The sequence below is a fragment of the Martes martes genome, assembly GCF_963455335.1.
Source record: "Martes martes genome assembly, chromosome: 8".
NCBI lineage: Eukaryota > Metazoa > Chordata > Mammalia > Carnivora > Mustelidae > Martes > Martes martes.
Genome location: NC_137895.1, coordinates 54,970,788 through 54,995,926, shown reverse-complemented (window position 1 = coordinate 54,995,926; position 25,139 = coordinate 54,970,788). Strand labels below are relative to the sequence as shown.

The window sequence follows — 25,139 nt, the reverse complement described above, 5'->3', positions numbered from 1 at the left end:
TATATTTTGGAGTCAGCAAAGACAGTATGGAGGTTCCTCACGAAGTTAAAAGTAGAGCATCCTACGAGCCAGCAATTATACTACCAGGTATTTACCCAAAGGATACAAACATACTGATTTGAAAGGGAACATGCACCCTGGGGATTATAGCAGCATTATCAACAATAGCCAAATTATGGAAAGAGTCCAAATGTCCATCAACTGATGAATGGGTAAAGAAGATCTATAGCTCTAGCTCACTCTATCTATCTATCTACCTATCTACCACATGCTTTACTGTCAGTCAAGCTCTCCAGGGAGTTCAAAGGATGTTATCATATAGTCTGATTACCTCTCCCAGCAACTCTGGGCGATACATAATGAGTAGAAAGGAAGCTCTCTGGTAGTTAAATGCTGTACATTAAACAATGAGAGCCTTGTTCTTCTAGCATTCCCCAGACACTGTAAATGGAAACCGCAGTCTTCTTAAATTCCCTCTATATATTATATTATATATATTATTAATATATAATAAACAATATAATGTAACAATTAATGTATTATAATAATATAATGTAATATTAATATGTACTATATTATATAATACATATATTATATACACATTGTATATATAATGGAATATCACCCAGCCATCTGGAAGAATGAAATTTTTTGGGGGGGGTAGTAATATCCTTGCCTTATTATTTTTTATAGTGACATATTTTATTGTTCATATATTTTTCCAAGTATATAGTCCTAATTTATCACTCTTTAAAGTGCTTAACTACAACTTCAAAGATTTGTCAAGGACAGGAAATAACATTAATCCCAGGGTTTGCAAATGTCTGATATTTTGAAAGACTCCCATTTTATCTCCAATAATACTTTCTGCCTTGAAGTCTACTTTGTCTAATATTAATATAGTCACATCAGCCTTCTCATGCTTGCTGTTGGCATGACATATTTTCCTAGGTATTGATTTTTAATCTATCTGTGTCTTTATATTTTAAATGGTTCCCTTATAGACAGCATAAACGTGAGTATTGCTTTTTGTCCATTCTGACAATCTCTGTTATTTATTTGAAGTGTTTAGTCCTTTTACACTTAGTGTAATTACTAATTTGATTGCATTAAAGTCTATGTTTTGTTCTTCATTTTCTATTGGTCCCATCTATTTTATTTTTCTCTCTTACTCTTTTCTTGGTTTCTTTTGGATTAATTGAAAACTGTTAATAATTCCAGTTTATCTGTTAGCTTTTTTTGCATTTTTAATAGGGATTGCTTAAACATTACAACATATATTCCTAACTTTTCAGAGTCTTAGAATTAATATTGTATTACTTCCTGTCAAATGTAAGAACCTGGTAACCATATAGGTTCACTTACCACCTTTCTACTGTCACTTATGTCTTAGCTGGGATATGTATTACATTTCTGTATGCTATAACCCTCCACATCCCAATTCTATAACTTTTGCTCATCTCATTTTGTTTAAAGTTTTGCCATTTTAAGCACTAGTCTATCTAACTGTTTCTGGGACAAGAGTGAAAACCAAGGTTTAGTTTATAGCCTCAGTGAACTCCTTGTTTCTGAAACTGTCTGTGTGTATTTATAAATTGCTGAGAAGCCTACAGGAAGCCACTTTATTGGAACACCCAATTGCAGCCTTTCAGCTAATAAACTAGGTTTATTCATCCTCTTTTTAAATTTATATTGCAGTGAACATCTAGCCTCCTTCCTCTCACACAAACCAGTTCCTTGTATTTCTTCATGCAAAATCAAATATTTATGGCATGCACTTTATTATAAAACTTTGGCATCAAGCTGCCCATAAAAGTAATCTTTTTTGTGTTTTTGCATTTCCTTCTGAGACAATATTCTTATGCATTTTCTGCTTTTAGGATCTGTTTTTCCTAAGACTAAATTGTCTTCTCATGTATGGTACTTTTCAAATCTGAATGTGTGAACATTTTCCTCTCTTCTTTTTGTCTTCATATTTATGCTGTTGATTGGCACCTTTTGAGGACTGTTTTTTATTCTTTGCCTCTGATTCCTTGTTGAGGTATTTTCCTGACTCTGTGCTAAAGACAATGAACCATAGAGAAGCATGCTAGCTATGTCACTGGGTGGTTCTGTGACTTCAGGTCAATCACTCATTTCCGTTGAGCTCCAATTTACATGAGATGATTTAAGACTCCTTCTAGTTCTAGTTCTAATATTCTGTGTTCCCATGACTTGAGCTGCCCTAGCAATATTATCATTTGTTCAAACACATGCACACAAAACACACACACAAAAGTACATGCAAACACATATGTACAGTTGTCCATTCTTTTCTTTTCTTTTCTTTTTCTTCCTTTCTTCTTTCTTTCTTTCTTATTTAATTTATTTGAGAGAAAGACTGCCAGAAAAGAGGGGAGGAGCAAAGGCAGAAGCAAAAGCAGACTCCCCACTAAACAGGGAGCCTGACACAGGGCTTGATCCCAGAACCCCAGGATCATGACCTGAGCCAAAGGCAAATGCTTAACTGACTGAGTCACCCAGGCTCCCCTACAGTTGTCCTCATATCCTCTGATACTTCTGCTTTCGGCCATCCTCACTCTTAGAAGTTGCTTCCAGATATCCCTGGATTCTCATCCCATATCTGGCTGCCTGGTCCTTGCCCTTCAAATACCAGTGTTTACATCCTTGACTATGGCTTTTACCCATTTCAGCTAACTGGTAATCTGTACAACTTTGCTCCTGGCCTTGTACTCCACCTCTGCCTGCTGAATTCACCAGAGTTTTGCTCCTTAGTCCCTTCACCAGACTCTCTCCTTCCATACCTGGGATGGTGGACTTCCATTTTGCCATGTCTCTGGCCCTTCTCAGTATACAAATGAACTGAACTTCATTCTTGTGGATGACAGGATTCCTGAGAAAAGGCCATGGAAAAAGTCAGAAAAAATTTATGAAGTCAGTAAAGGAGAGAGGTGGAGGTGGCCCGAAGTGAAATTATAATTAAGAGGAAGTTTATTTTTAGTACCTTTCCAACTCATTTCAGGTACAATTTCCTCTCTTTGGCATCCCACATTTCAAGACACCCAGTGCTGTCCTGCTACACCTTGCTGCCTTAGGAGACACCAGTGGCACCCTCCCTTGGTTCTTGGCACTCCAAATTCCAGATCACTGCCACGTCCAGCCCTCCCCTCCAGCCAGTTACTTGTCCTGTCTCTCCACCATAAGAGCCCTGTTCTCTAATAGCCAAATCAAGAAACGTTGGTATCAAAGGCTGACAAGGGTTTGAAGAGTTTCCTTTCCTGGATAACATGGAAAAAAGAAAAAGAAAAAGAAAAAGGAATCAGAACATCTTATTTTGAAATCAAGTTCTCCTGCTTTCTATCTGTGTGAACTTAACCAAATCTTACCTTCCCTTGAGTCTCAGTTTCCACCTTAAAATGAGTGAAAATATTTTTTCATGGAGTTGTCATAAGAATTTACAGATACAGTGTATGTAAGCACTCTTTCTAAGTACTGTGTGAGAATGAAGATTTTTATGCAGGATTCAAAAATGCTTCTCAGACTTGCCCTATACATCATGAATTGGGAAAGATTTTGGTTCCCTTGACAAAAGAGATCCAGACGGCCTCAATACTTCAGTTGCTTCTTTAAATTTTTTTTTTCCTTGAATAATAAAGGGCAAAATGAACAAACTATGAAGAGAGAAGCTAGGTAAGATTTGGCAAGTAGAGAAAATGATGTTTTAGACAGAAGATTCCATATCCACCTATGCATCCAGTCTGGAGAAAGGACCACCCAGATGAATAATAATGTATACTATTTATTGAACATCTGTAATGTGCCAGGCACTTTATATACATTATCTCTACTTTTCAAAGAAACCTTTCAGAATGGTAGAGAAGGAAATGGCTACTCGAAGAAGATGAGTTTTCCTTTCTTTTTATTATTTTTTTCTTTTATTTTTCTTTTACTTATAATGTCCCATCTCTGCAGGGGGTAGAGCCAGATTCCAACCCCACCGCTGTCTCATACCAAGGCCTGTGCTCTTTTCAACAGACAACCCTGATCTTACTTCCCTGAGGAAGCTTACTGATCCACCTCAGAAGCTACACACTGTCTGGGACACCTGGATCTTCTTCAAAATATGTTCAAAAAACAAAAAAGCAGACATGTCTCAAAATAATTTGGGGTTGACTGGCCCAAAGGCCCTTGGGCTAGACCTGTTCCAGCTGCCTAAGCAGCCTCTCCGGAACTGGGGCTTCTTTGGAGCACCCAGTAGGGAATGTGCGTTGGCAAGTCTGAGCCCATCCAAAGGTTGGCACCCAAAATTATAAAGTGAGGGAGGCTAAAGGCACAGCACATCACGACACTGTGTAATTATTTGACTTTGGCGTAATTCTTGCTTGATGGCTGATTATGCCACATTACCCGTTTCAAATGGAAAGAGCCTTTGCAGATAAGTGTAGAACAGAAGTGGATCTTCTTCACAGCACATGTCTCAGCCAAATGGCCTGGTCATGTCAAATTTGAGTCTGAGTCCACACTTTTCATGGGAATGAACTCAGTGGTCCTCAAGGGTGCCTCTTTCTTGCATGTGGCCAGGTGCTCTGCCATCACGGGCACTGAGGTAGTATGTGAAGATGGCCGCGGTGGTGAATGCTGGGAGCACGGGGAGAGAATGAAGCATCTACTAGCAAGGGAAATTTGTTTGAGTGTCTAAAACCCCTGATTTCACCTAAGCAGGTTAAACCACAACCAAAATTTCTCTTGCAATAGAAAATCTTTGGTTTGGGGATAAAGTCATCTCTGGAGTGTTCCATGTCTAGGTTTCCCTCAGGTGGGAATCAGTATTGGGAGCCTGTAAGGGAAAGGAAAGGAAACAGCTCCAAACTGAATAGCCCGAAGCAGATTTCGAATTCCTTGGAGAATTTGCATTCATGTACTGATTTAACTAACCAGTGCCAAGCTGATGCAAATGGCATGTGGAGGCTTTTACTAGGAGGCAGAAGCTGGGGGAGAGGAAAGGCTTACAGATTTCTTTCTAATCTTGGGGGAGGCTCCTCTGGGAGGTTGACAGAGGAAGGATGTGCTGACTTCCCAGATGGTTTTGCAAGGTAATACCCTATTTTGGTCAAGGTCTTGACTCAGGGTCATGTGTGTCTTGAGGAGGTCAAGTGGCAATTCAGTTGATTAGAAACAAAAGGTCAACACCTCTCAGCAGTTGTCATTGGGTGATTTTCCCACTTGGAATTCCATAGAAACAGAATTACAGAATTGTGCAGTGTGTATGAGTTGGGGGGAGGGTTTGTCAGGCATAAAAAAGGAAAGGGAACTAACACTTATGTGCTAGGACTGTTACACATTTTCTTCACTGAATCACTTCAATGTTGCGTTGAAGAAAATAATTCTTTCTTTTTTTTTTTAAAGATGGTATTTATTTATTTGAGAGAGAGAGAGAGAGGGAGAACGTGCGAGAGTGAGGGGAAGAGCAGAGGGAGAGGGAGAAGCAGACTTGCCACTGAGGAGAGTAGGGCCTGATCCCAGAACCCCAAGATCATGACCTGAGTTGAAACCAAGAGTCAGATGCCCAACTGATTAAGCCACCCAGACGCCCTGAGGGAAAGACTTCTTTAAGAAACTGAGCCACACTCCTTTAGTGAGTTGCTTGAGATAGTGATTAAGTGGGACTAGACCCCAGTAGTAGGCTTGCTGTTTCTCCTGTTGTTTCGTGTGAAGATTCTTTTCTGGCTGGAAATGGAAGACTCTCCAATTGGTCAGGCACATTCTTCCCTTTTCCAACAGAAAAGCAGGAGTCTAGCAGTGAGCCAGGTTTCTAGTAGCATCTCATAGCCTGACCTCATGGTTTCCCGAGCAGCCAGACTTCTGGGGCTTTATCATGTGGCCCCCCTCATGTTCAGAGCTCTCTTCAAACATAATGCTCTAATTTCCCAGTCCCCAAACTGAACCCAAATCACATTGTTTTGTGCACCTATGAGCTGAGCCAGGACTTCCTTAGCAAGTGGGAGAAAAACAAAATCAAGGAAACTCGCAGACCAAGTTTAAATGGAACGAAACCTACACATTTCCTAAAGCTATCGAACTGAACAAAACCAGATCAAAATATTTTCAGTAAACCTGAGTCAAGGCAATATTTCCCTTGGGTTGAGTCCATTGCCACAAGTAAATATCACTGAGTGCTCAGGTGCTCCACAGGGCTGAGGACTTGGCCCACTGAGGACACTGGAGTGTGTGTGTGTGTGGGGGGGTGCTGGCTCAGACAGCTGTGGGGTGTGGGAGGGCTCAGATGACCCCTCACATGACCCGGCCTCTGACCCCTCCTCTGTGAAGTGATGGGTTGCCCTCATTCTCTGGTGTCCAAACTAGAACAGAATAATACAGGATCAGCAGAAACCTTTCAGAAGGTAGCATTTTGGAGAATTGTGATGTGTAGAACTGATAGAGAGCTGTTCTGGGTGAAGCAGTGGTTGGTGGCTCAGTGGTTAAGTATAAAATTAATAGCAGGTAACTTTGTGCCAGGCATGTTTCTAAGCCCTTTCTCTGTGATCCCTCATCTACTCCTTACCACCATCCTTCTGAGGTAGGGACTATTATCAGCATGATCCCAGTGCTACACCTGAGGAAACTGAGACACAGAGAGGGTAAGTAAGTTGCCTTATACAGCTAATGAGAGGAAGTGGGGTGGGACCAGGCATCCTGACTCGGCGTTTGCTTAACCACTCTGCTCTGTTGCTCTCCTACCAGGTGGGTTGGGCACTGGTCTGCCAGGGATCTAACATCAGGATGGAATAAACCAGAAACCTGGCACCAGCGAACTCAGGTCTCTCTGTCTCAGATTCCTAAGGAGACTGGCAAAAAAGGCTAGACCCTGAAGCAGAAAGACTCCTCGGGTGGACAAAACTACCGTCCTTGCCAGCGCTGCCCCATGTCTGGGGCCAGTTTTTTTGCTCATGCAGCAGGTCCCACCTTGCTCCCATAGGCTTGCGCTCCCTGGCCTGAGGCCCCTGCCTGAAAACATTGCTTTGCCTGTAGCTGCAATTGGCTGGAGCTCTGAGACCAGAGGATCCAGCATGCAAGGTTGTTCACTAGGAATGAGTGATTTATTTTATTATGTAGTTTAAAAACCCTCTTGGGGCACCTGGGTGGCTCAGTCGATTAAGCGGCTGCCTTCAGCTTAGGTCATGATCCCAGGGTCCTGGGATCAAGTCCCGCATCGGGCTCCCTGCTCAGCGGAGAGCCTGCTTCTCCCTCTCCCTCTGGCTGTTGCTCTGCCTACTTGTGCTATCTCTCTGTCAAATAAATAAATAAAATCTTAAAAATAAATAAATAAAATAAAAACCCTCTAACATATCTCCCAAAAGGCTGCCTGCTTCACAAATTTGAAAAAGGAAAGGGAAGCGGGAATAGGAAGTGCCAAACACTGAGAAGTATTTTGCCAACACAACACACAGAAGAAATAATTTTAAAACACACTTTGAAGGTGGTTTCATGACAGCAGACATGTACCACATCTCTATCTTTTATGTGTGAGTGACGGACCCTGCCCGCTAATGAATGACCATCTTCTAAGACAGTCGTGGGTCAAGTACAGACAGGAGACGATGTTCAGTGCCTGTGATGTCTGATTTTGTACATAAAAGAGCTGCCTTTTCTCCCAGTCTGCAGCTTGTCTTCATTTTCTTAATGGTATCTTTTGAAGAGCGAGTTTTAATTTGGATGAAGTTCACTTTGTCCAAAACACCTTTTTTTTTTTTTTCTATTATGGGTTGTGTTTTGGGGGGATCGTATTTTTTTTTCAAATATAGATTTAAAAAAAAAAAGATTTTATTTATTTGTCAAAGAGATAGAGAGAGAAAGAGAGAGAGAGAGCACAAGCAGAGGGAGCAGCAGGCAGCAGGAGAAGCGGGCTCCCTGCACAGCAGGGAGCCCCACACAGCAGGGAGACTCAATCCCAGGACCCTGGGATCATGACCTGAGTGGAAGGCAGACACTTAATGACAGAGCCACCCAGGCGCCCCATGAAGGTTTTTTGATCATGATGTTCACTCTTGTTGCTGCCCCAGAGAACAAGCAAACTTCTTGCAGAGCAGATTGGCCCCAGGGACCAATTTTCTAGGGAGGACTGCACAAAGGAATACACACCAAAGAGAGAGGCTAGTTCAATTTTACATTAGGGTCAGAATCTCAGGGCTTGATGGGTGAGAATGGATATCTTGCTACTCAATGTGTGGTCTGACGACTAGCAGGTGTCAGCATCACTGGTGGGATTGGGCAGGGCTTGTTAGAAATGACAAATTTCAAGCCTCACTCTGAGAGTAGAGTAGGAGAGAGCAGATCTTTTGCCCATAATTCCCAAGATGTAGATATTATGGGCAGAATCGGTTTTTTACCAAGATCCTGGTGACTCACAAGCACTTCCCAGGTTGGAGAAGGTCAAGTCCAGTGGTTCTGGACTCCCTTGCCAATGCTCTGGCTAAGTGGTCATCGAAGCTCTGCTTAATAACTCCAGGGACAGATTGTCACAGTGAGTAGATGACAATGACCCTTTTATTTTCCTTTTTAGGTTAGGTTGGTTAGGCAGAGAAATGGACACAAGTGAACAAGGAGTTGACTTCCCTCCTTTGGAGGAAGCAAGAAGACTACTCTGATGTGTGGTTCTTCATCCACTCATTCCACGGTATATTCAGTCTTAGGAAAAACACAGCATTGCCGTGTGTGAGTACTGCTAACACAAATTCGTCCTCAATTATTCAGTTTACTTACAATTTATAAGACCACATAGTCTTCTTTATACCCAGGTGAACAAACTGATGCTAGCCTTGGTTCCTAAACTTTAGCAAGCATCAGAATCACCTGGAGAGCTTGTTTAAAAATTGCTAAGTCCCCCTCCCTGACCAAAGTTTTTGATTTAGTTTATGGGATAGGAACTGATAATCTGCATTTCTAGCAATTCCCAGGTGATGCTGAGTTATAAGAATAGTAGCTTCAGATGCATTACTAGCACCTCAGGAAATACATGCTCCCTTCACATGGAATATAGGGCCAAGTATCAGCAACCCATGATCACGGAAGACAAGAGTACCCGGGACAACTTAAATACAGATATGATCTGATGGCTTTCAAACATCTACTTCCCAAACTTACATCTGAGTTGCTCTCAGCAATTTCGTTTGCTTCATATTCCATTCTTTTCGTTTCTACCCACCTCTGAGGACAGATAGTTCTGGATGATTGCAGGATGTTTGATATTGAAATCATAAGCGCCTACTAGTTAGCAGGGGGCCCCACTGGCCAGTGCACGGAGACATTCGGAGCATGGGGGTGGGCTCTGAGCTGGGTGATGACCTTGCAGGTCACTGTGGACCCTAGCGTAGTTCTGGGCCCCACCTCACCTGCAGACGCACATCCATGATTTCGGTAGGATTCAGGAACCGTTCGATTGTGGGAGGACCTTGGAATCACTGCAGTCCTCAGTGAGATCATAAATCTTTGGCCCAGCACAGGACCCAGGCATCTCTGGTCGGGGTTCCTTCCGGCATATTTCCCCACCTGGGGCAGATGCTCAGACTTGAACTTTCCGACCCTTCTGGTGCCGTTTGTCTCAAGACTGCCTTGCAGACAGCTCTGTGACAGAGGCTGCCTGCCAGTGAAAAACCAGGACTGCACTTTTTACCGTAATTGAGTAGAGACAGGATTTACCTCATTGGCGTACCTTGCCTGTATGACTCCATTTCACATTATTAAAAACAGAGACTTGGTCCTTTTTTTTTTTTATAAAAAATTTATTGAGATGATGCAATTATAGGCTTTTCTTTAAAAATTATTTGCAACTCACTGGCCCTGAGAAAAGGCATTTGTTTTTTGTTTTTTTTTTTCTTTTTTGTTACATTCATTTGATTCAGTCCCTTATAAACCCCACACCTCATAAACAACAAGAGATTAGAAATTAAACAAAAAGAAAAAAAGAAGAAATTCTAGATTCGTTCTGGTTTGCAGGTGGTTGCAGTCACAAAGATAAATCGTCGAGAATGTTCACTTGGCGTGTGTGAAAGATTCGGGGAGTCTGTAGTTGTTTAGTGTTGATGCAGATGGGGCCAAAAGAGTATCAGGTTAGTCTTCTGCGGTTTTTAGACAGGCAGGAATTATTGTCACCCTCCTCCCCCACCATGGCTTCCTTAGATCCCTGCCTTCCTTCCAGACTTCTGCAGAGAAGAGGAGCAGGCTAAGGGGATGAAATCTTACTAGCACCGAATGTCAGGGCAAAAAAACCTGCCCTTTGTTCTTTGGGGATTTCCCCAAATCTTTTATCTTCAACTTCCTGGGTGGGAATGGGTCCAGTGGGGGGTCTGGCCAGGCTGGATTCCACTCCTCATTCTGTCCCTGGCATGCTGTCTGCTCTCAGGGCACCATCCTCCCTCCTGGACACTCAGGTCTCCCTTCTGGAGAAGGGAGTGAATGTTTCAAAAATGTACTGACTTGGAGCCTAGACAGTGAAAGGTGGAAACAGTAGTTACTTAGTCATTTAGGTGGATCCTGTCATAGCCACCGAAGTTTTAGCTAAAGCTACATTCTTATTTGGGCAAGACACCAGTGTAAAAAGACCCTGGGTAAGAGGGTTCCAAAAACACTGTTGAGAGGAGAAAATCCATCAGTCTGTTATCCCCTTCTTCTGTGGGGATGTCCCCCTGAAAGAAAGAAAGAAAGAAAGAGGAAGGAAGAAAGAAAGGACTCAGGACATTGGTGACCCTGTGTCAGGCAAGAGACCAAGTTGCCTTGGGACAGAAAGAGAGACTGTTCTGCCACATGGCCAGTCCAGCCAATAGCCACTGCCCTCCTTTGATGGAGAGGAGGCAACGTGGTGAAGCCAAGATGCAGGCAAGAGAAGGTGCTAGAGAATTTCTAGCTGGAGATACAAGTGAGAGCGACCCCCCAGATACAGCTGAAGCAAGCTCTCCCTGCTCTGCGGTGCTCTTCTGCAGGACCCTTTCTCGATTTCTGATCTAAGCCAAGCAGTCCCGGGACAGCAGCAGGGAAAGGCCAACTATTCAGGTCACAGACATACTTTTCACGTGATCTCAGGTGAACGTGCCATCGGCCCCAGCACTTAGTGTTGAAGTAAGGAATTTCAGCTTGGATAGAGTCTACAGGTTGAGTGGATGCTCTTGGGGGGCCGGGGCTGTGCCCGATTCCTCTGAATCCTTTCCAGGGTCTATCAGGTGCTTCGCCAAGTCCGAAGCGGGGTCAGCATGTCCTACGGCATCCCTGGGGTCAGCAGCGTGTAAGCGCTGTGTCTCTGGTGTCAGCACTGCCCGCGTGTTAGCTCAAAGCAATGAGAAGGACGTTTGCCTAATTTAAGGGAGTTCAAGAGAAAACTATTATTGGGAATATCTGGGTGGGAAATAAAGATCATATTGGAATTAGCACCTTCTGTTCTTCAAGCGACTGAAGGTGTCATCCTGTCCTATGTATTCTTACAGGGTATTGCTTTAAATACAGAAATCCTCGGGGCCAATGGGAATTTCCCTCCCTAATTCAACTGTAATATTCTTCGAACAGTGAAAGCCCAGGTCCTTCTATCAGAATGAGATGTTCTAACCTTAGGGAAGAGCCCCACCACGTCCTGTCTCTGGTTTTGTCGTCACACAAAGGGCCTCAGTCAAAATGCACCCTCTCTCTCCAGCCCTTACACTCAACCACCTTCACAACACACCAGGTACTTAGCTTAAGATCCCCAGGTGTGAGCCAACATCAGTCATCTTAGAGACTGGAGTGACAGCTCGTGAAAGGTATCTGTAGCATGCTGGGGCCAGCTGAATCTCACCACCGTTCAAGCAGATGAGACCAAACCCTTCCTTCATCAGTGAACCCTCCAACCTCACACAGCAGGTCCCTGACTTGACCGCAAGCCCAACCTTCTGGAAGGTCGAGTTGGGGGGAGCGTGTGATAGTGGAGGAGGCTGGCCACAGCCGCGTTTCTATCTGTGGTTCGTTAAGAGGCAGGAACAAAGAACAGATGAAAAGCTTTGAAGGGCTCCCTGATTCTGGTGCCTCTGACCCACAGTCAGTCTGTCCTTCCTTTTCCCCAGGCTGGGGTCCTTGTCAGTACGGGTGGGGTTGAATTCCTCCTGCCTGTGTTCCTCCAACCCCCACCTGCCTGACACGGTCAGAAGTGGCTTGGGGAGACACCCAGGGCTCCGGCAGCCTCCCCCTAGTGCTGCCAGTGGTGATGCTGTGAGTGAGTAGAGGAAACAGAGGAATGGGGCGGGGAGGGGGGCTGCTTTGTAAGGCAGGTCTAATCTTTAGGATTAAAAAAAACTGTCTTCCTAATATTGGATTCTGAACCTGGAAATCGGAGAGTTAATTCAGGTGGCAAGACAAGGAAAAAAAAAACACCCTAAAACAGCTTTCTAAAAATATCTGATATCATCAAAAGTACTATGAGGTGGCACTTCCCTCATTTTACAAGATACCGTGGACCTGATCTGGAGGTGAAGAAGAGCCACAAATGGGTCCATTCTGAAACATAGCTATGAAAGAAGAAAAGAAACAGGTAATAAGTCTGAGGAGTTTCTTGTCTGCCCTGGCCTGGCGAACACTGGGAGCAAGTGGCTGTGTACACCAGGGCCCTCCCCCTCTCAAATGCCCTGGATCTTGTGGGGACCAGGAAAAGTAAAAAAAAAAAAAAAAAAAAAAAAAGGCTAGGAATTGGGAAAAGAGACAAAACAAAGCAGGCGAGGGCATAAAACTGACTACAAATAGCCTCCGGATGGAGCAGAGAAGACCTTCTCTCTCGCTAGCCTCAGTCACCTACCCTGGAAGCACAGATGCCCCCTGCAGCACAATTTCCACCTAGTTTCTGACCATCAGGCCCTGTGGGGTCTTTTTGTATTTTCTGCCTTGCAGAACTTGCAAGCTAATTCCATGATGCTGGGGCCTTCTGAATGACGCAGCCGCCTTCTGTCCTGAATCTTCCGTCCCGAGAAACCACCAAGTCCTGGGGTTCTCGCAGCCATGTCGGGGTGGAAGTAGGGGTCGGGGGGGCAGCCTGCTGGGCTGGCATGTCTCTTTCTGGAGGACCGCAGCACCTGCGAGGTCTGGGGCCTCCCTCCAGTGGGTAGCCAGATGCCGGGATGTGGGTTTGATTTGGCAGCGCTGGCTGCAAAGGACCCAGGCCACAGATGGCCTCTGGGCGTCTGTAACGCTCAGGACTCCAGGAGAGGCTCAATTCTGCTAAAAGGCATCTGAACCTCAACAGGAGGCAGGGAGGGAGGACAGACGGGAGGCCGGGAAGGAAAGAGCGAGAGGGAGAAAAAGCTCTCCTTTTCACTTTATCTTTTTTAAAAGCATCTTTTTTTTCTTTCTTTCATTTTTTTTTTCCCAGCCAAGACCCAACATTAACAGGCACAAATCTGATCCATGTGGCAGGCTGAAGAGGAACCTGAAACCCTTTGTAAGTGTTCTCTTTCCTGACCAGCTGGGCTTGCCGCACTTTGTGAGATTTGCAAAAAATAGATATATATATAATAGATATATATTTCCATAGGAAAACAACCTCGGATGTCTTCCCCTGTATGAATGATGAAAAGTCAAACTGCATGGTCTTTAAAAAAAAAAACAAAAAAAAAAACAAAAAAAAAAACCCACAACAAAAAAAACGAAAACACCATGAAATTAACAATAGGTGGACGGGTGAGGGTGAGGAATTACAGATGGAGAGGTTCCACATGAGGAGAAAACAGAACCAGGAGTCCCAGGCTCGTGCCCTCGGCCAGAATGCCAGCCCTGCCTTCGCTGGGTGGTTTGTCTAAGGTGCTCTGGGGACCCTCCCGCTACGCGAGACAAGCATCACTCCCACTCCCGGGTCTCTTCCGGTTCAGCTCTCAGCCCGCCTGCTTGCCACGCCTCCAGGGCCCTCATGGGCAGGGGACCCCCAGCTGCCGGCCCCCCGCTGAGGCCGTGGCTTGGTTCCCTCAGCACTCATCTTCTTGGTATATTTGTTCATCCAGCTCCTGGGACTCAAGATGCTCCAGACGGTCCGTTCGGCCACTCATGATTTCATCAGGGGTTTTCATAAACCTTTGGAAGAGGAAATGGGAGGGTCCAGAGATTACACTGTCCTCAAGTTGGTCCTCCCCTTGAACTCTCAACTAAAAGCGAAGACCCCATCACCTCAAACAGCTGGAGAGTTACTGAGCCCCGCCAGTAACGCTAACTTACTGGGAAGAGGTGCCCCTTTCTCTGACAGCCTGAAAATGGCCAAAGAACTATAAAACAAGTCTAGGAGACAGCACCCGTTGAGACTGTGTAGTGCCTTGTGCATGGCCATGCAAGGGAACCTTGGTACAGCCCACTGATTCTTATTTTTAGAGAGTTAGATTTTCCAATGACCTCTGAGAGCTGTAGATCCATTTCCATCCCAGACTGTGAGCCTGGGGAATGGTATGCAAAACTTCAATTTAACTCAAAGGATACAATTAAATGTCGAATGGAAAATTTTCATAAGAGGACAAGTTAGTGGTACTCTTGGAAATTAGAAAGGCAAAAAGAAAGAATCCTTTTCAATGTTATCACTGATCCACCCAACATGCTAGCAATGAATCCCCATTAGTCTATCTTCCTCTGCAGCCGGGTGCAAACGGCAAGCTTTATCTTCTTGTTGGAAATAACATCAGCGACTCGTTTTGACCAGATTTTCCCTGGTTCAGGAAGGCAGCCTGGGTGTAGACGGTGTAGCCTCACGAACGGGAGCACCCCCTCTACAGCTCCACTCGGGGCCTGCACACTTTCCCTCCCCAGACACTCTGCCCTGCACCAGACAAACTGTCTGAAAATATACTCTTCCTCTTGTCACTCCATGTTCGAAAGCCTATGATGAGCACTTCCCAGATAAAGCCAAGGACACGCTTTTCAGCCTGCCTACCTGGGCTCTCTGTCATCTCTACCCAGGAAACTCTGGGCTCCCACTTGTTTATGACCAGGAACCCTTTACTCTAACCTGGCCACAAATCATGGCTCATGCCTTCCTCCAAACCTTATCTGGCCTTCCCTCTTGGCCCCTTTCTCTGAGCCCTGCCTCCTCATCAAAGAGCCATGTAATGGCTCCGGTCCCTACTGAAATTTTCCTTCTCGAAATACCTACACATCCTGTGAAGAGCACCAACAACTGAACACTTGACTTGACTACACACTGGGTTTCATACCAAGAGGCCTTGATTTTGTGGCAAGTCTGGCTTCCAACACTCATTTCCTCAAAAATGACCAACTCTTCTCACTAATAGCACTATTCTGTCCTTTTCTAATTGTCGAAAGTCACTCCTGGAAGCCTATGAACTTTCCCACTACTGCTTCTCTTTTCTGCCCTTTATCATCAAACTTCTCAAGCAGTACGGTTTGTCAAGTCTGCGTCCATCTTATCCTTTCATGTCCTCACGAAAACTTCTCCCCACCATCCGAAGTCACTAACAAGCTCCTGAGGCCAAATCCACACATGGGCTATATTTGGCCTTGCAAACTACCCCTTTCTTCTCTTGACTACTTTTCCATAATAAGCTTCTGATAGACCATATTGGGCTTGTCAAGATACATTTACTGAAAACCCCCATAAGGTATAAAACACAATTATATAGAATGCAATCCTCTCCTTTCTGGAATCTTATGACCTAGTTGTGGGGAGAAGGACTTCACATGTACAATTATTGCAAATGCAGTGTGGTTTAGGGCCAAGGGAATCCAAGAAATGATGGAGGAAGATATCTCTGTGTGTTCGAGTAGTTGAAGAAGACCTCATGAAGGGCAGGACACTTGAGATGGACCTAGAGGGGATACATATTTTTAAAAAAGCAAAAGTGAAAGGGATATAGGTTTCTGACACAGGGAATCATACTAGTGTTGTAGGGCAGCTGGTAGGGTGTGTGATGAATTTGGAAGGCAGGAGAGTGGACCAGAGGTAGAAAGGATTATGACTTAATCTAGGCATAAAACATAAAAGTCTAGACAGGGAAGCAATAATAATGCTTTTGCCGTTCTTATACCTCCCAAATTCTCATGCAAGTGCTTATCGTTGGTAGACTCCAACCTGGAACCCGCTGGTAAGAAATCTTGGGAAACGTGGTTTCTGGTCCTGACTAAATAGAATGCAGTGGAAATGGAATGGAAGAGCCAAGGACAATCCAGTGCAATGACTAACCTGGATATGGGAAGAGTCACTGATAACTCCAATGTCAAGGCTGGTCACTTAGAATAATGGTGACACCACTGATGAGTAAGGAGAATTCTGGATGCGGGGAGGGGGTTTTCTAGTAGGCGAAGAACGTCTGTCTTGACTATTTTGTGTTGTGGTATTTCGTGCACATGTACTATGAGAAGTTCTTGGAAATTGAGATCTGGAATTTCACGAGGATTTTAGAGCTGGATACAGAGTCTAACTATGAAGGGATAAGTAAAGCTGTGTAATGGGATCATTTCATCCAGGAAGAATAGGAGCCGAGGCCCAAGTTTAGGGTGAAGGATGACAGGAAAGCACCAGGAGAGCCAGAGAAAGGAGGGTTCTCTCTTACTTCATTCCATTCTGTTCCCAACTCTTGAACAGCCTCTTCTGCTGTTTTTCAAGATCTCAACTGTTTTCCCTCTTTCTAAGTTACCATAGCTCCCACTGCTAAAGTCTACATTTCCTGCTCTTTCCAATCTATCCCAGCAGGCTCGGTCTACTCGTACCGAGTGTCACTTTCTACCTGGGCATAGAGAATTCCAAATCCATCTCTCTAGCCCCATCTGAAACTCTTTTTTGTCCCACCTGCTAAACCCATGACCTAACATCATGTGTGTTGATCCCACCTTCTCCCAGCCTTTCCTGGGTCTCCCCATGGCCATTACCACCAGTGTCAATTACCACCACTTCTACCTCTCCTGACTGCTCCTTTAGATCCCTTCTTCTTCCTCTTCTAATTCTTTCTCCTCTCTTACATGGAACTTGGAATTACAGTCTATGTGGTAGGTTAAATGGTTGGAACTCATTAGCTGTGAGGAAGTCTGGAAAGAGGAATGTCTAGTGCAGCAGCTTTCAGACTTTTCTGATTATAATGCATCGTAAAAAATACATTTTACATCATGACTCAGCACGTATACACATATACACACATACCCCCCAAATTTTCATGAATTATTAGTCACTCTTATTTCATGTGATACCATCTGATATTTTCAACTCTATTCTACCCAATTTGGTTCTATTTCATTAAAAAACAGTTGTGACTGACTCATTAAATCTATTTTTTGATTCACGAATGGGTCACAACCTGCCCTTTGACAAACACTGGTTCAGAACCCAGCTTATGGGGCTGGGAACCTGGAAGCCTAGATTTAATACCTCGACAATGTTACTTTGTTTGTTCCTTTTAACTACGCTGGATGTTAATGCCAGATGATACTATTTGATCACTGCATTATTTTAAAGGTGAGTCAGATTGTATTTACTTCGTTTTGGCTTTACTCTAATATACAGACATAAGTTAAAAAAAAATTCCCCCTAAAATTCTAACAACCCAGCATTTGGTATCCAATTTGTAGTACGGAGGGCTTTGAGTGTCACACAGGCAGGTAGAGATCTTAACAGTCTCCCTCCTCCCTCTTATTTAAAGAAAACAGTATCCTCCCGAAAGAAGGAAAGGAGAAAAAGGAAGTTCTACCTGAACAAAAGCCTTTGTCCTGGCTCCTTCCTGATAATGTTTAGTTTGTAGTAGTGGCGCAGGGCTCGGGACATTTTCTCATAGGTCATGTTTGTTCTGTTCTGTTTGTTCAAAGGAGGAAGAGAGAAAAAAAGCACAAAGACACAGTGAAATCAACCTCAGAGAAGACGCTGGGGAGCTATTAAAATAAAAGCTCTTCAGCTGTTGCTGTGGCCCTGACGGTTGGGGAGAGTTCCCCCTCCTCCCTCTGCTGCCTCCCAGGCCACCCCCCCCACCCCCACCCTGTGCCCACCCCCTCTGCTTTCACCCACCCTGCCAAGACTTGGAGCCAAGACATGTCCATGTCCAAAGGTGAATCACCTTTTGTCAGAAGTCTTGGCCCGAAGCTAAGGAAGCATACCCCGAGGCAACCTCCCTTGTTTCCTTTCTCAAGCCCAAGCTCTACTCTGCTCAGTGAATTTCCTGCAGGGTCGCCCCATCTGTGGGCCATCCTTAGCCTTCTGACCCACAGAGAATTCCTTTTTTTTTCCTTTTTCTTTTCTTTCTTTCTTTCTTTTTTTGTCGCGGTGACCTTTCTCCAACTTGTGTTTCTGGTTTATCATTTTAAGGAAGAGATTTTTTGTTGTTGTTGTTGTTTAAATTCCTGTTCTGGAAGGAAGAATACAGTGGTTCCGAGCCCTGGAGGGCCCGGGCACAGTCGCGAGCCGCGGCAGGATTTTTCTCGGTGACTCACACACTGAGGAGTCTGTGAGTGGGGCCTTGCCGTATTTGGTTATGGCCTACTTCGGGTCTTCCTCCACATGGCCCTGGGGCCTGCCCACGGGTGCTGAGGCTGTCAACCTCTGGTGGGGCTGGGCTGTGCCCCCCTCTGCCCCCTCTCACTCAGCTCACCTGGGGGTGTGTCTCCCAGGTGTCTTGCCTGCTTTGTCCCACCCACATCTACCGGCCTGTGGTCAGCCTGGACCTTGGTGACTCATTTGTTTTATTTTGAGTAGGATACAGATGTATTTATTTAAATATTTTTTTGAGGGGACTCTCTGCTCTGTGTCCCTGTTTTCTTTTCCTTTCTTTTCCTGTGGTAAGAACACTTAACATGACATCCAGCTCCTTGACAGATTGTTAAGTGTGTCCTATAGTCGTGGTAAGTCTATGTACAAGGTACAAGGTTGTATAGCAGATTTCTAGAACCTACCCATCCTGCTTCATGGAAACTTTACGCCCATTGATGAATACTCCCCCCCCCCCCCGCCCCAACCCTTGGCAACACCATTCTGCTCTTTGGTTCGATGAATTTGCCCATTTTCAATAGTTCCTATGAAGGGACACATGCTTTGCTTGTCTTTCTGTGACTGGCTTATTTCCCTCAGTATAATAACCTCAAGATTGCTCCGTGTTGTAGCCTGTCACAGGATTTCTTTCCTTTTTAGGGCTGAGTGATATTCCATGCTATGTATACACCATCATTCTTTTATCTAGTCATTCACAGTGGACACTTAGGGTGTTTTACATCTATGCACTTTGACCGTTTTCCTAACTATAAAAGACTGCATCTTTTAAATTCCAGTCCCTTTTCCCAGCATGGAAAAGTAGGGGGGCAAACAGTTCTGGCCTGTTTGCTTTTTAAGGGGATTCTGCAGAGTCGGAGGGTAAGCATTTCCACGGAGAAGGGGGCTCTTGCAGACATGGGGATTTCTAACCGGGCAGGACAGAAGTGACCCTTCCCCACAGCCTTGTGAGTCCCACAGCTCTGTGGAGCTTCCCTGTCCCCCAGCTCCTGGCGACATAGGGGTGGCAGGGCCAGCTTGAGGGGATGAGATGGACGGCTGCTCCCAGGGTGGCCCTATCAGACTCTGGGGGTGTGAAGTTAACTGGCCCCTGGCCTAAGTAACCAAATGGAAAATGGTATCTTTAATTATTTCCTTCCCTTTGCAACTGTCTAATTGTTCACCCTGTGAGAAATAAGCTAAATAATGAGGGGCACACCAAGGTGGGAGGAGCCAGGCAATTATCCTCCTACCCAGAAGATAAAGTCTTTTTTCTTTTTTTTTTTTTTTGGCATTAGTTGTCAGAATACATAGCTGGTACCCTTTTACCTTATGGTTTCCCCACAGTCGAGCCAGTCCATTGGGATCCACTATCCGGAATATTTTGGATTCTTTGTCCTCCCATCGGATGAAGTTTTCGTACCGGCTGTCAGAAAGCAACTGATAGACGTAATCCCAAAGCAGTCTACAGTCTACAGAGGAAAAGGGCAAAAAACCACTTTTGAATAGGTTTCCTGTTAAGGCACTAAGAGCGAGAATCAGAAAATAATCAAGGAATCCCTTCTGCCTTCTGTGGATTGATGGTCTTTCTTATTTCACGGTGAGGAGACCAGGGCCCAAAGAGACCTGGTGGATGGTGCTGGAGAAAGGCGACCTTTGACCTGTAGAGGTCTAAGAGACCATCCCCACCATCTGCCTCCCTCCACAGGAGGGACCTGGAAGAGGAAGCACCTTGTCCAAGGTCATGACCAACGACTTGAACTTAAGCAGAGCTCCCATGAAAGACAGAGAGCAAGCCAAAAGAGGGGGTAACACTGGGTGGGTGTGGTCAAAGGGTGGGAAGAGAGACCCAGGGTTCCAGGCAAGCAGCATGGTCTGGTTGGTGGAGCTGCATGATCACTCTGGGGTTGGAGGCTGTATGGACAAAGGAAAGAAGATCGCGGCAGGCTACCAAGCAGCAGAAAAAGAAGTGTGATGCGTGAAAGACTGTGGGGAGGAAAACTCTACAGTTTGCTACGACTGGGAGCTGTGGTTAGCATGGTTTTCAAAAGAGGACAGATATTTTCTCATTCCGGCCTATTTGGGAATTCTTTAAAATTGTTTTCTCATAATGAAATCAGGGTAGAAAGGAACCAAAGTAAAAAAGAATATCACTTTCCCCATTTGGAGGACTGATATTCTGTCCGTCACTTGGTCAGGTCACAAGTATTTATTAAGTGAGTTAATAAAGGCCAGGCTTTTGGGTGTGGGTTGGCATATTAAAAGAGAAGACACAGATTGTACCCTTTTCCCTTGTTCTAGTGTTTTCTGGATGTGCCGAAATGGTATGTGGTTTGCCCTCTGGCAGCCCCTGGAGAGGTGGATGGAGGCAGACATGTCCTATCTAGGTGTGCTTTCTGGACCAGCCTCCAGAGGAGAATAAGAGGCTCTGATTTCCAGGGGTTCACTGCTGATCTTGGGTGCCTCGGCAGGCCCCAGCCGGAAGGGCGGGTAGTGAGGAATCAATGAAGGAATTCCGTGTGTGAGCTCAGCATCTTCCTCGCATCCTTTCTAATCCTTGGAGTCCCCAGGTGGCTGGGATTCAAATTCTGGGTCTCTTGCACTGACACTGTGCTGACTTCCTTCTGTTGGGTGAGGCCTGGCACACCTGGAGGGCAGTGTCTAATCGAGACTTGGACTAATTCAGAGCCAGCACGGTCACCTCCCAGGGAATGAAACACACCCTTCTCCGGAGCCTTTTTACAAGGGCATTGAGTCAGGTCACCTTGGGCGAGTTTCTTAAATCTCCCTGAGGTTGTTTCCTCATACACGAAACAGGAATAACATGTCTTTTATGGGATTACTATATGAGCGATGGTGCAAGTGAAGGGGAAAGTCATGAACATAACAACAACGCCATGTACCGGTTGCCGTGAGCAGGCACCGTGCTCATCCTCCACAAGCCTGGCTGCACTTGGCCCTGGGGACCTCTTGGGAGGCAGGTGCTGTTGCTATTCCTATTTTATGGGTGAGGAAGCTGGGGCTTAAAGGGCTTGGTAATTCACTCCAAGGCCACAGTGAGTGAGGGGCACCTGTGGGGGTCCAGACTCTGCACCACTCTTCCTGATGGTTAACAGATAAATATTTGTAAAATTTTCGGACTTTCCAGAGCTGAGTTGCGCTCTGTTCAGTGCAACCTTGCTGCAACCCAGCCTTTTCTCTGAATGGCAGAAGGAAATGTGGCATTTTCGAAGAGGCTTCATCTTTCAAGAAACTAACATGAAACTTAAAATGACCATAGCCTTCCCCCTTGCCCCCAATTATCTGGGTCCAAAGATTAATGGGATACGCGAGTTACTGTATTTTAGAACAGGACAAACTGTTCTCTTCTTGAAGCAAAGACACTGCATACTCGGGGAGCTGAACCCCATTCTGGTGACAGAGGCGGCCGGAAATTCCTCTTACCCCCTGCCAGCCGGGGAGGAGAGAGCAGGGGGACCATAAAGCACGTGGAGAAGTCAGCGTCACACTAGTGCAGGCTGAGAAGAATCTAGCTCATTATGAAGGCGCTCGTCGCAGGATGACTCTAGTTGCCAGGCAAAGCAGTGAGATCGGCGACGTGTCTTAACCCTCCTGCCCCCTCCTGGTTTCACGACATTTTTACTGCAGATGGAACACAGGACAGAGCTGTGGATTCAGTGTCTGTCCTATCATCAATGGCAGACGTTTTAATTTCCCCGCAATCACTTCCAATTGGAAAACGTCTGACAAAACCAAACATCCTTACATAAAATGCCAGCAGATTAGAAGGAACAACGAAGGGGGTTTGTGTGTACAGCTCCTCTATTGCTTCTCCACAGGAAGACCATGTCCGCCACAGAGAGGCCCGACGGCACCTCTGGATTCATCTGGATTGGGAATGCGAGTCTCTGAGTGTTCATTTGACTAACAATAAAAAGACTGTCTTTAGGAGTTTGATATAAAGAAGCTGTGCCCACAGGAAGGTGAGGAACATATGGCTACTCCCCTCACCTCTTGGCCCACTGGGGCTAAAAGCACGAGGTGGATAGTCCTTCCATCCCCATGCTCATGTGGACTTTTACTTTCCTTGTTTCTGTGGCTTCTGTCTTGCTCTGGTGGTTCACTACATTTCCCATACATGGGAACCAGACCATTTCTCCAAGTAAGGGCTTAACCTGCCCTGGGCTACCATGCTGGCTTTTCAGAGGCCTCGAACTCGGATCTTTATGTAAACCATTTAATAAGAGATATCTCCAAAGTTATCTGCTCTTTGGTTGGTGAATGAATGGGAGGGCTTACCAGAGAACAGACTCTACCTATATGTTTCAAGAATATTTGATTCTTGCAAACTTTTCCCTTTCATAAATGTGAAAATAACCCCAAACAAGCTGCCAATTGATCACTCTAAACGACATTTAAACCAGCAAAGCCAACTTTAGCTGAGTAATAAAAATATGTTGACATTCAAGACATATTGAATTACTCAGTCACTAACGGAGGTAGCAACAGGAATTCTGTGGCATAAAGCAGTTGTTTCAAACTCAGAGTATAAGTGACTTTTATAATACTATTGATTGTTTTGTTTCTTCAGTTAAAAATTATTCCAGATGATAAATATAAAGGACTGACCACAGATTTCTTTTTCTTTTTTTTCCCCCTCTTTCTTTCTTTTTTTTTTTTTAAACAACTGAAGTTCAAGCCATTGGAGTTATTTTGTTTTTTAAGATTTTAAGGTAATAAGAGGCAGATCCTTTTTACTTCCCTAGATCCCCAATTTTTCAGTTCTGTTGAAATCTACATTTGCACAGATACAACGTTCTCTGATCATATATATACCATATATTACTATATAATAAAACCCACCAAACTCTATAGATATAAGAGTATCCTATTATAAAACGCCTGACAACGAATGTGAAAAAATTCATGTTACAAGGTATTCATTAATTTTAAGTGCATGTCTCTTAAACTAAAGGGTCTTCTATATTAAGGCACGTGGGTATTTTAAACAAATGTCCATTATCTGGATTGTCCCTTCCATGAGAGGAAGTTTAGAGAAGGGTTTAGCTCCGGTGAAGTGCCATTTTTCAGCTGCAGAGAGAACATTCTCTCTCTTTCCTGCTGGGTGAGTACCTTGGGTATCCACAGCTAAAAGGCATTGTAAAAAATCCCTTCCTGTGGTTAAGGAGAAGTATTTTCCCTCCCACGTCTGTCTCCTACCAGAGACTCATTGTACATGCTCCCAGAGCAAAGATTGTAAAAAGATGGGCAATTCACACATAACCAACATGGTTTCTAATGAAAAAACCATGCCAGACAAAACTGATGTTTAAAAATCTGAGTGGGCAAATCAGGTTATTGACAAAGGGAATGTTTAATGATGGTGGTTAATCAAAATTTTGGGAAAGCTTCTGAGAAAGTAATTTTATGTTGTTTCAACTGTCCAAATGGAATTTTAAATGAGGGTCTGTCAACTGAGTTCTGTGGGTATGATCATCAACTCATCAGACAGTGAGTGTCCCTGTTTCATTTTTTTCAATTTACTGAAAAAATTCATAAATTTATGTCAAGTTCAGCAACAAACCAAACAAAAGCTGCTACTCTGCTTTATAGCAGTGGCTCTAAATGAGGGGCAGTGTGGTTCGGAGCAATGTTTGGAGGTAATCTGGGTTGTCGCCACTGGGCTAGAGGATGCTACTGGCCTCTAGTGGGTAGAGGCCAGGGATGCTGCCGAATATCTTAGAGTGCACAAGTCAGCCTCCTCCTTAACCTCAGAGAATCATCTGACCTGATGATCAAGAGTGCTAAGCTTGAGAAACTCAGCTTATAGAAACACGGGCTTTACAACATGCAGAGCTCATTACCCCCCCCCCCCCCCCACAACCCTGTCGTGTCCTCAACTCTAGACCAGCCATTACCTAGAAGCAGAAAGTTGAGAAATCCAGTGCAGCCAACCCTGTGTCGATACCCAGAGGTGTGTTTACAGTGTGGGCAGTTGCTTGTGCTCTGCTGAGGCTTAGGAAAACAGAAACCATATGTACGGGGCAGCAAGATGTATAGGGAGAGGCTAAGGTGGGGAATGCAGATCTCGGCTTCCTGACTCCATGGGGGCGGGATGGGGGGACATAGGGGCTGCAGCTGCCAGGGAGGCTGGCCCTTTGCACCTCTGGTTGTATGAGGTGTGGAGTAACAAAACAGGTAAGTAACATCCAGATAAAAAGTTGCCACTCCGCATGAGAGGAGTGGCTCTACACAAGGGGTGATCTTGCCCCGAAGGGAAGCAAACACTTAAAGCTTCAGCCCCCAGCTGGAACCTCGCAGGGCCTGGCCCCTGCTTGGCTCAGTTTGGGGGCAGCCTGGGAAATCACACCCCTTCCTCCTGGCAGTCATGCTGTATTACAGAAATGTGTGTCCTTTACACAAACTGGAATTTCCAGTCTCCTCAAGCTCCTTCTATTATTTTCCGCCCAGCCACTGTGGCTGTTACCGTTTTATCGTTTAAAAATGCTGTCCTGAGACTTCCTTCTCTCTTAGGGCTCTTTGATTTCTCAGTAGTTCACAGTGAAAATAAACGGCAGTGACTCAGCCAGTGTGAGAAGCTGGAGCCACGTGGGACATTCCTGAGCAAAGCCTCCGAGGGGAGAGGGAGCACAGAAGTGAATCTCCAAGGAGATAAGGAAACTAGAGAGCCTCA

The 25,139-nt window shown here is 44.9% G+C and overlaps 1 protein-coding gene across 2 annotated transcripts in view; it reads right to left on the bottom strand.

Moving 5' to 3' along the window:
• Positions 1–13,373: 13,373 nt before the first annotated feature.
• Positions 13,374–25,139, bottom strand: part of ETV6 (ETS variant transcription factor 6) — a 230,469-nt gene continuing 218,703 nt past the window's right edge. The window contains exons 6-8 of one of the 2 annotated variants that reach the window (XM_080810446.1): positions 19,775–19,917; positions 17,682–17,782; positions 13,374–14,073 (exon numbers count right to left, since the gene is read on the bottom strand). In XM_080810446.1, the coding sequence (XP_080666572.1) occupies positions 13,968–14,073; positions 17,682–17,782; positions 19,775–19,917 (350 nt within the window). In that variant the 3' untranslated portion in view covers positions 13,374–13,967. Of the gene's footprint in view, positions 14,074–17,681; positions 17,783–18,760; positions 19,918–25,139 lie in introns of those variants that run through there. The other variant, XM_080810445.1, reaches the window with a different exon arrangement.